This window comes from Scardinius erythrophthalmus (assembly GCF_964197995.2).
Source record: "Scardinius erythrophthalmus genome assembly, chromosome: 20".
NCBI lineage: Eukaryota > Metazoa > Chordata > Actinopteri > Cypriniformes > Leuciscidae > Scardinius > Scardinius erythrophthalmus.
Genome location: NC_138240.1, coordinates 12477216 through 12489320, shown reverse-complemented (window position 1 = coordinate 12489320; position 12105 = coordinate 12477216). Strand labels below are relative to the sequence as shown.

At 36.0% G+C, this 12105-nt stretch overlaps 1 protein-coding gene across 1 annotated transcript in view; it reads left to right on the top strand.

Annotated features, from left to right (window-relative positions):
* nphp4 (nephronophthisis 4) overlaps positions 1-12105 on the top strand; it is a gene marked incomplete at its 5' end in the record, with an annotated part of 186049 nt that overhangs the window by 170839 nt on the left and 3105 nt on the right. Inside the window, 7 exons of the mRNA XM_081348752.1 lie at positions 1998-2187; positions 3403-3486; positions 7417-7576; positions 7716-7780; positions 8394-8479; positions 9946-10117; positions 11423-11602. Coding sequence (XP_081204878.1) covers positions 1998-2187; positions 3403-3486; positions 7417-7576; positions 7716-7780; positions 8394-8479; positions 9946-10117; positions 11423-11602 — 937 coding nt within the window. The remainder of the gene's footprint in view (positions 1-1997; positions 2188-3402; positions 3487-7416; positions 7577-7715; positions 7781-8393; positions 8480-9945; positions 10118-11422; positions 11603-12105) is intronic.

Genomic DNA, 12105 nt, shown 5'->3' with positions numbered 1-12105 from the left:
TCACACTATGCTTTAGGACAGGATAAATATTCTTAGCCTACCATCTTTCTCTGTGAAGTAAGTTTGCATGATGAACGTCTTCCCAGCTTGCATTGTGTTGTGGCATAAAACCTAAGCACTTTGTGATGTGTCATGGATTTAACTGCTCGCCCAGGAGCAGTGTGTTTGTGCGTGAACCCTGTGAGTCAGTCCAAAACACAAGTGTGTGCACAGAGCTGTGCCAGGGAAACAAATACCTGAGATATGGAGTTTGCATTTGTTTATTTGTGTTGAATTGATGCTTCTCTCTTTCTGTGCAAAGGATGTGTCAGGCCTTTGTTTGTATTGCTGATGTATGCCACAAAGCAAACCGTATAAAGTCACCTCTCTCTCTCATTTTTACTGAAGAGATCGTTTCTCACCTGCACTCACACATTACATATGGACTAGTTGAACCAAAGGAGCGGCAGGTTAAAGGATACACCATATTTCAGCAGAGCAGCTCCGTTCTTTCTGCCTATTTCATTTCATCCTCACAGGTCAGGTCCCGTAGCTCGTAATTAGCTTTTTTCTGATGCATTTTTTAAAAGTTATACTTCAGATGAATTGTATTATCTCTCTCTCTGTACTTTACTGGAGTCATTGTTATGCATATACTGTTGTCAAATTGATCCAAGTGACAGTTGACATTTATGTTACAAAATATTTCTATTACAAATAAAGGCTGTTCTTTTGAACTTTATCAAAAAAACTGAAAAAAAGGGTTTGCCACAACAAAAATAGCAGCACTACTGTTTCTAACATTTCCAACAAGAATCATGTTATACTGATGTCTGGAGTAATGGTTGCTGAAAATTCAGCTTTGTCATCACAGGAATAAATTACATTTTAAAAATATATTAAAATAGAAAACAGCTATTTTAATTTGTAACTCAACAATATTACAATTTGTTTCTGATTTTTTTAGATTAAATAAATGCAGCCTTGGTGAGCAAAAGAGATCTTACAGTACCAACCCCAAACTTTTATTTTGATTTTATTCTCTCTTTTTTTTTGTTCAATTTTGTACATGCGAGTCAGTTTGTATATGTTTTGTCCAACAACAAAAAAATGTTTCAAAAGAAGCCAAAGCTTCGAGATGGAGTATGGATTTAATCTCATAGCATCACTCCATTCCTGGTTTTCCATTTACCACAAGGGAAGCCATTTAAATAAAATTATATAAACTAAACGTTTAGCATGTCATTGTCAACCTCACCAGAAGCCATGTTTTTTTGTGTCTATCTGTTTACATGGCTAAACTGATCTGTCTCTGCTTTGTATCTCTTACTGTGAAGAGATATTCTGTAAGGTAATACTTCCTATTTAGGCCTGTTAACATTTCAATTAAAAAAAAAATCTCTTTATTACCCTCTTCTTCCCTCCTGTTTAGCAATACCCTTACAAAAGAGCTCCTTACCTACTGTATATGTGTCTATATAAAAGAAAAAGAAATGGGCTTTGCTTTTGTTAACGTAAGCATACTTCACTTTGTATCACCTGCCTGGCTCTCTGTTATTAAAGGGAGAATGTGATTGAATTTTCCGAGACTTGGTTTCGCATCTACTGTAGTGTATACAGTACAAAAGAGTTTTTACACCTTGAAATTCTTTCTTTTCCTTATTTTTTTTTTTTTTTTTTTTCATTTATGGAAAATGATCCCTTCTCGGGCCCGGAGGTGCTGCCTTTGATGTTTCAAATGCCCTTTTCCTTCATATATTTGCGCATGAAATTTGTCTCTATGAAACAGAAAGTAATATTCCACACCCAGTGTGTGTTATCTTTAAACCGTACCCTCCCAGGAGTTTCATTTCTGTGAGGGCTTATGTTTGACTGTATCATGCATACTCAAATACGCTCTTTTTCATTGCCAATAAAATACTGCTGGCAAGGCAAAGAAAGTCCTCAAGCTGTTCTTTTCTTTTCCTCTCTGTCTCTCTCTTTTCCTTTTTTCATCTCCCTCTCTTTTTATCCCTCAGTGTAATCGTGAAGAGCGAGGAGTGGAGATATTTTAAGGAGTTGACGAAGACTCTGACTCCTCTAGAGGAGGAGATGTTTCACCTAAAGGAGAGCACACTGACACCACAGGTTTACCTGCGGCCCAAAGAAAGTGTCCACATCCCCTTCAAGTACCAGACCTTCGTCTGTGGTCGCACATTCCCTCTTCAGGTAAATCTAGAGGAAACTTTTGTTGTTGTTTTGTGTTTTTATATTGACTTTTCACCCATTTTATTGATACTACTACTACTATTTGTCCATGTTATTTTATTTTGCTTTGTTTTTGAAATATATATATATATATAAAACGTTTTATTTGTGGTAATAATAATAAGAAAGTATTATTATAACTTATATACATGGGCCACCACAGACAAAAAAAAAAAGTCTAGACAGGCCACTACGTGGACTCAAATGAATCTTCCCATCAGTAAAGCAATCAAAATGGGCTTTCACACTGGAGGGACGTTTTCATAGTTCCTATAACTATTAGCAGAAGTACCTGCTTTTTGGCGTGTTCGTATCGCAGGAACTGGGAATGAATTTAGCTATAGGAACTCCTTTTGAGGGAACTAAATTAGCTCCTACTTCAGAGTAGGGTCTATCCCAGCACAATAGGAACTACCAGTGACGTAAGTGTTTGTTATTTGGCCGAACAGATGCTATACGAAACATGACACCTTCCATTTTTAGAAAGCTGTGTAAGCACACAGTTTATATATATATTCTCCACAAACTAACATATAGAAAGCTAATGTTAATGGCACATAAACATACAGAAAGCTAATGTTAATGGCATTTACCTGTTGCCTTTGTCTGTGCCGTTGTGTTCTTGTGCAACCTAGAAAATGGTCTTGTGCAAAGGGAAAATGTAGTTCTTTGGGGGCCACACTGGTTCCTATAACTGATTTCCTATTACTACCCAGTGCAAAAGCCCCTAAACAGGAGACTATGAACTGTCCGCTGAACTGCTGATGCTGGTAAACAACATCATCAGGAGAAAATGTGGACGATTTCATTGTTTTTGTGTGTTGTACTGTAGTGTAAATCAACCATGAACGATGTGCCATCTGAGCAACTGCATTTGTTTCCTCATTTCCCTTTTCCACTGATGAGACTTGGATTAGTTCACATGTTTCCGGATTAATTGGATTTGGGTTTGTTTATAGTCTGTAGTATCACAGAGGCACCCACAACTGAGGGAGGGAGGTTAAATTGACTCAAAGCATTAGCAATAATAAAATGGATTAAAAACAGCCTCTTCCAGACAGCCTAAACAGACCTGTCCATACAATCTTTTCCCATTCCGTAATGACATTATTTCAATGTGATTGTTCTCTCACTGAATAGCGCACAGTTTATGATGACTCTGCTGTCATATTGCAGGATACTGAAAGCTTAAAGATTTCAAGAAGTCCACAGATGGCTCAGAAACATCTGTCCAATACAATTCAAGCCAAATCCATCAAGGTAAGAGCTTAGCGCTCACTGTACTGCTGAGCACACACACAAACACAAACTCTTTCTATACAGCCTGATTAGTAGTTGTTCAGACAGAGAAGTGGGCCGGCACTTCTGCAGTGGCTCCTACAATCCAGACTGAAAACACGACTTGTTCAACAACAGTAACACTGAATGTAACTGATGCACTCTTACAAAAAAAAAAAAAAAAAAACAGACTGAAGTTACTTGTTTTTGTGTTGCTGTATGTATTTTTAGGCAAGTACGGCACCTGTCTACTTGATTATGTAAATACTGAAATCTCCAAATGATTAGATCTGCTTTTTTTCCAAGAGAAACCTGCTTAATTTAGATAAAGAGATGACTCTTGATCACATCTTACATTGAGTTATCCCATTAATAAGCTTTTCATTTTTAACTGTGTGTTTGAGACTTGACCTGAATAAGCAAATGCATTTCATATTAACCTGCCAATATTATTACTTACATTTGATTAATATCATAAGTCTGTTAATGAGAAACATTGATCAACTCCAGGTCCAGGTCCACACCAATTCTTAACACCCGCTAGTGCTGGGCGGTTTGACCAAAAATCAACATCACGGTTTTTTTCTAAATTATACCGGTTTCACGGTTTTTACCGGTTTTTTTGTGTTTTTTTTTTTTTCTCAAGCATGATGGGTGTTTACCACATTTTCTACTGAGTGAGAGAGGAAATAGTGCAGTAGATTTACTTATAATGCCCTATTTTATTGTCATGAGTGAATATTATAGAAAAAATCCACACTAATATTAATAATACAGGTTTGCAAGGCTGTTTACAAAGAGGTGCCAGCAGGACGCGCTTTAGGAGCGGCAGAAACAGTGGTTTCCCCGGTAACGGCTGTACACAAAGCAGCAACGCTCATAAACACTGCTTTATCAGGAAAGATAAAGAAAGATTCAATCGTAATAACAAAGAAACTTTTCTTAAGACCGTCAGTTCACTTCAGATACGTTAATACAGTATAAAAACGCGCGCCGCAAGAAAAAAAGACTCTCACCCCCACACGTCTCGTGCCCATTCTAGTCAATGCTTGTGTTTCAGATCGAAGCTTCCCAGAAGCGGCTCTCCGCGCCGCTTCGCTAAATATAGGCGCCTGGTCTATTTTGACGCACCACGTGGAGGACGGAATAAAACCTTGTCGCAGCTGTAATGCGCCGCAGACGTGTGTTGTAAATGAGGGGTGAGACTGTGTCGCGCAGCGCCGCGTTCCGATTAAAGCGACATACACCGGTTTTGCGGTATATTAAAAATTCATATCGTAACAAAAATAAACACCGGTATTCGGTATGAACCGGTAAACCGCCCAGCACTAACACCCGCCCTGGAGATTTTCACAGAATTCGCGCATCATTCTCATATCTCTACACTTCCGCCACCCCTACATGTTGTATTAAATATTTTGGTGAATTAATGGTTTCAGATACCAGTACTCTCAGCTCTGCGTAGGCCTATAACAATTATTTGATCTAACTGTGATTATTGTGCCCTTCAAATTCCAATAATTTTTTGACACCCAAATAAAGGATTAAGCAAATATAGAAATACACTTTTTATTTCTCTGTTTCTGAGATGTGCACACATTGTTTGTGATGACTCACGTCACACTCACATGAAAGCATTAACAAGGATAAACAGTGCATGGTGAACACAAAGACCTCCAGTTTCAATATGATTAGGCGTTCATGTAATTGCAAATGTTCTTGGTAGTTTTGCCCAACATTTGACACGCAGTATTACAGATAAGGAGATTAACTGCTTATTCCATTTCTGTGGAAGTAGAATAAAAGTATACTGTGTATATATATATTATTGTATGCACAGTATATTATATCAAAGTATGGAGTCGGTAGTAATATATATTATATATTATAGTATATATATATATATTATATATATAATATATATATTTACTAATATAGTAAATCAGTAATATTGTGAAATATTATTAATTTAAAATAACTGTCTTGTATTTAAGTATATTTTAAAATGTCATTTATTCCTGTGATGGCAAAACTGAATTACTTCAGCATAATTGCTCACATGAGTCACATGATCCTTTAGAAATCATTCTAAAATGCTGATTTGATGCTCAAGAAACTTTTCTGATTATTATTATTAATGTTGAAAACAGTTGTTGCTTAATATTTTTGATAAATTTAGAAAGAAAAAAGAACAGCATTTATTTGAAATGTAAGTCTTTACTGTTACATTTCATCAATTTAATTCATCCTTGTTGAATAAAAGTATTCATTTATTTAAGAAAAAATCCTATTGACACCCACCTTTTGAACAGTATATTAAATTATATTATATTATATTCATAAAATACAAAAATATTCCATCTGATTCTAATCATTACCTATCTTTACATTTGTATATGTTTATGCATATTTGCACCACCTGACTGCTGCAGATTAATTTCAGCGTTGATAGTGTTGTCTTAGAAACATAAATCCGAGTCTGAAGACGAGAACAGTTCCACTGACAGGAAGGTAGGACCACTTCTATCATTGATTGCTATCAGGATGTGAAGAGAGTTTCAACCAGAATAACAAAAAGTGTTTATGAAACAAATTGTTTACTCTACCTTTAAACTGTGAAGCAAGTCTGTGTGTGGGTTGAAGAGCTATTCTATGGCATTATGGTTTATTGTGCCTTTGGGCAGTTGATGCCATATGTAGCTTAGAGAGACTGATGCCCTGCAGTATTGCTGGCACACACACACATCCACACACAAAACTCCCATATCATTTTTAGGTCAGTTGGGGTCAAACATTGCTGTGCACAAACTGATATCACCTCCAGAGGAGTGTCAATGGGTTGTCTTGGGCTGTGAATCTGACAGCCAGCTTGACTGTATCTCACGCGAGAGAGGTTATGCACTCAGACTGCAGATGACTCAAGGTACTTGATATCGCAGTACATACTGTCAGTGCTGTTCATTCAGTGTGGAATGATTTCAGATAGGTCTGTCACTTATTGGTAGACCTTGACCACCTCTGCTGAAAAGAGCAGCTTACACCATCATATTGGTTCAGAGTGGTTTATGCTGGTTTGGTGCTATACTACAAAGAAATCTCACGAGTTGCAAGTTCAATTTCGTTCAATAGTTTGAAAAAGTCAACTTTATTTAGATAGCGCTTTATACAATACAGATTGTTTCAAAGCATCTTCACAACAATAAACAAGAAAATAACAGAATCAATTATGCTGAATTATGAACTGAATGATGCTAAATGAAGAACTTCATCAAATATGAGGCTAATTTTAATTCTACAGTAAAGCAGCTCTAAAAAGACAAGAGTGTCATTCAGCTCAGGTCAGTGTTGGCTAAGTTCAGTTCAATTACTGAGCAAAATTCATCAATTATAAATCGAGTTCAATTCAGTTGTAAGCAGCCCAGTAGTGCTGTAATTTAACTCAGTTCAGTTCAAGTTTTGTTCACTGTCAGTGGGGCAAGGCATTGCCTCAGGACAAATATTACAAACATTTTTGAAAGTTTATCCATAAGATTTTTTTTGCATAAATCTTTATTGCATAATATTTGATGTAAAATAAAAGTATATATCATATAATAAAAATATATACATATTATATGCATAAAACAATGTAAGATAGACATTTATGCTTTTAGACCATCTACAATGCCTTGCCCCATATACATCCATTGTAAGTGGATTACTGTACCAGAACATGCAATTTTGTTTTTACATACTGTGGGAGAAAATTACTGTCTGTGGTAATTGACAGCATGTCGCTGATGCGGTCAATATCTGTCAGTTTAACTTGCTGTGAACCCAGAACATTCCAGTAGACTTAGTTCTCCTGTTAGCATTTTGCAGGAATACCATTCAAAATGTGTGTAGCTTGCAACCGATCTGCTTGTCTTACAGGTGTTGTTCCGTGGGGAAGACAGAAAGCCTCTGGCGATCTGCCAGGTGGATGTTGAACCGACGCCACATGTGGTGGACCAGACCTTCCGTTTCTACCATCCTGAACTCACCTTCCTAAAGAAGGCCATTCGCCTGCCTGCAGCCTGGGACGACACAGCAGGTGCTGCTCATTACAAACATCTCTGCCGCTGTGCGCGCACATACATAAACATGCACTCACAAACACACTTCAGTGTCTGCTATTAGTCCTGAACTAAAGACCTCATTTGTGCTCTGTCTCCTTTTGCACTTGCTCACAGATGGTTCCGCCACCCTTCATGTGCATTGCAGCGACCCCAATGTCATTTGCCACACCACCAACCTGGTGAGCCAATCAGGAGTCACTCCTAATAGCAGCCAGCCAATCAGAATGGGGTTGAGTTATTAGTTAATGTCTGAGGCTTTGTGCTGACTCATTGTTACGTCAAGGCTGCACACCTGTTACAAGACTATTATATTTTTATTTATTTTTGTCTATTTTTTTTCATAAAATACTATAAAAAAAAATATATATATATATATATATAAATTTTTACATTAGTAACTGTCAAAATTAATCAGCTATTCATTATTGATACAAAAATATTGTAATTTTAATCTATTATAATTTTCTATTTTTTTATTATTATGTTTCATACAAGACTGTATTATTTATGAAAGACTTATTTGAATATTTTCATAAAATATTATTTTATAATTATTTTTTCATGCAAGTGCTTATTGTTCACAAAATATGTATTATTATATTTTTTATAAAATATTATGTTTTTCTTTCAAATCTATTATTTTTGTTTATATTTTACGTATAAAACTTTAATAGTTTTCTTTTTTTTTTTTTACTAATATTTATTTATATTAGTAATCAGTCAGATGAGTTAATCATTACTGATGAAACATTATGAATTTATCTTTCATTTTCTTACGTTTTGAAATTTTAGACTCCAGAAGAACCACAGGATGTTTACCTGAAAGTACCTGGTAGCCCAAGTCCACAGATAAGGAAATTCTTCATTACCATTTTCACGTATGTACACCTCCTTTTGCACCATCTCCCTTATGTGTGTGTGCATAAAAGTTCACTCGTCTTAGGAGAGTGAGAACCTGTTAATTTTCACTCTTCCAGATGCACAGAGAGGTGTGTGTGTGTGTGCGAACCTCTGTTTTTGGCTGTGTGTGTGCATGTGTGTGAAAGCCTGGTCCCTGATTAATCCCTTCATGTGTGATTAATGACATTTGCTTAATCAGGATGTCTCATTTACTGTCTGATTGCATCAGATCATAATATTCATTTATTCATCAAAATCTGTGACATCTCTGAGTTCATAATCAGTGAACATGAATAAAAACACAATTTTAGAACCTGCACATCACACATATCTCACTGGAACTGGAACCAGCGAGAGTGACAGCAACACGTATTAATTAAAAGCAGTCAGTTCACTTGCTTATTATAACTTATGTAATATTATATAATTATATAACATTTTAATTAAGAGATTCCTGAATCCCTTTGACCTCAAATATTTTACTTGACAAACTCTCCTATTTCAATAATTTTTTTATGGGTATAATTTATGGGTCTCTGATGTTGCTTAATGATCACATGGCATGAAAGTAAAAAAAAAAAAAAAAAAAAAAAAAATCATATATGTATATTTTAGTAATTTAAGGCGTTTTTATTTTAGAATATTAATTTATTTTAATTTGTTTATTTTAATTTATTTTTCAGCCCGGAAACCATCTGCAATTCCCTCACAAATCCCCAGGGGTTTTGCAAAACCCTGTTTTAATTTTTGTAATCTACTATGATAAATATTATAATAGTATAATATTTCCTGATCACGGAACAATGAAAATGTAGTTTGTCAGCGGAGCAAATGCATTGGTATCCACTCTTATTAGCGAGTTCGTAATGGACTTAATGGTTTTAAATGATTGAACAACAGACAAGCTCATCAGACACACACAGTAACTTATCAAAACTGAGTTTTTGAGAAATTTTAATAACTAGGAAATCAATCAGCCGTAGAACCCCCCCCACACACACACACACACAACAGCTGCTGCTAAGGACAACACACCAGCCAAGGACGGTAGAAACGAACGTTCTCGAAATTTTGTCCCTTGAGCTTGAGCCCCTTCAGGCAGGGTGAAGAGCTCATGCACAAAGTCCTTTATTTTTAATATAGTCAAACTCAAGAAACCCTGGCAGACAGACTAACATCAACATCTGCAAACCTCCTGCGGGAACACGTCTGCCGCTGGCACGTGGGATGCTCTTAAAGAAAGGGTGAATGAATGAATTTAAAAACGATGACATTTGAGTCTCTCTGAACATCTCTCTTTTGAAGATTTGAGATATGTGTGTGACCCTCTCTGGGGAAGTGCGGCCTGTCAGGCCTGTCCTGCTATTGTGTCAGTGTATATGAAGAGGAAAGTGATAAAGTGTCTTTTGTGTGTCCTTTTTCTGTGTCAATCTCTCTATGGCAGTGACCCTTGGCTGGCCTCCCCTGTGCAGATCTGGCAGGTATACGTGCATTACCTGCAAAGGATGGACCTGAGCTGTGTGTGCGGCACTCTGAGCTGGCATTCGCTGGTTCTTCGCGGCACGCAAGTTATTCGCAGGGTCAAGTGCTACACGTCGCCTCCCCTCGAGCTTCAGGTACGCATAGCAGGGTCAAAGTAAAACACACTGATCGGGGTACAGAGCTCTGATGGGGAATTATGTGGCCTTTTTTCCTAAAAAGAGAGAATGATAATGAGTAATGATAATAAATAATGAGATGGTAAGTAAGGTGGCTAGGTTATCTAGATTTTTTATTTTTTGAATATTTGTTTTATTTGAGAGCTTTCAAAATTATTTAAAAGTTTAACTAGATAATTGCACATATTAATGCGATTTTGTAATTTGTAATCATAAATCACGCATTCAATCCCCAAATTCAATGTACAATTAACAAGGGGAAATTCAAATTATGTTTCTTTAATGTCAACTTTTTACCAATCAAGGCCAGTATTTGTAGATAAACGTAGGCTATTTAAAATTATAAGTATAGCCAGTTGCCATTTTATTTCAAAGTCATAATCTTTTAGCATTTAATAATCCTAAACTACAATTTCACAGTGCTGTTTTTGTATATATTTTTTTTAACAATTACAGAACAAAATCAGTCTGATAACTTTTATTTTAAATAAACTTACAACAAGTTATGCAAACCCATTATAATTGTCTATTTCAATTTAATTAAAAAAATGTATATACGTTAAACAGCCTATATTAATCACAGAAAGTAATGTTATTTTTTACATTTGACATTTAGCATCAGTGATTTTACAGGTTATGGATTTAGAGAAGGTTTTAGTATGCCGTATAGCAGTTTAATTGTTTAGTCACTCTTATTAGCTTACACGTTTGCTGAACTTGTGTCAGTTACCACATCAAAAGTGGAGCAAATGCAGGGCAACTAGTATGAAAATATGTAGGTTTAGATCTCATGAAATAAGTAAAGAGCATGGAGTCAGATGTTGTTGGGTCGCAGCAGTATCATTAACTTGTGTTCAGCACATTGCAGCAAAGAAAGTAGAGCTTTAATGCAAATAATGAATAATGAAAGGTGGATTATACGAGCATCATAAATCTCAAAATGTGTATTTCCTGTTATTCGAAATATGCAAGCAGAGCAAATACAGCAGCTCCTTTGTCAACAGTGCACTGTGTGCTCGTAGCAACCTTACTTTTGGTTTAATTGGCCGTGTGCTAATGTTATACAGCAGGTGCCAAGAAAAGATGATGAAGCAAAGTAGCTATACATTATGAGCTTCAGGTGCAGCCTCATGTTTTCTGAAGTTCTGCAGAGGAGTGTTCCCTGAAGTTGCTTTTTGCTGTGTGGGTTTTCAGTGTTTTTTTTTTTTTTTTGTCGTTGATGCCTGAAGCTCTATGATCATAAGATCTGTTTGTCTGTTCTAGGTGGATCCAGTTGAGGTTTTTGCTCTTCCTGCTCAGGGAATTCAAGATATCCACGTAGGGCTGAGGGCTCTGCGCCCTGGAAGCCGTTTCTTTTACCTCAATGTAGTCGATGTGGACACACGGCAGCTATTCGCCTCCTGGTTGCTGTGCATAACATGCCGACAGCCTGTAATATCCAAGGTGAGTAAGCAAAATGCATTAATACAGTGCAACAGTAGGGTTCAAACCACACTCACTAAAATAAATTGATTTGTGACAACTTATTAACCTTTCAATAACTATATACCATGAGCTCCAATGTTGTTTAGTGTATTTATGTGTATTGTGTATCGTACATGTATATCATCCTCAATAAGAGACATGTATATTTGTGTACACCACTGTTCTTTTGAACTTGCTATTCATTAAAGAATACTGAAAAATATCACGTTTTCCACAAAAATATCAAGCAGCACAACTGTTTTATGAATGATTTCTGAAGGATTATGTGACACTGAAGTAATGGCTGTTGAAAATTCAGCTTTGCCGTCATATGATTAATTACATTTTAAATATATGAAAAGAGTCATTTAAAATGGTAATATTTCACAATATTACTCTTTACTATATTTTAATCAAATAATTGTATTTATTATTTTTGTTTACACTTTTTTTCTCAAAAGTTGTGCTTTTAGCTGTGAAAA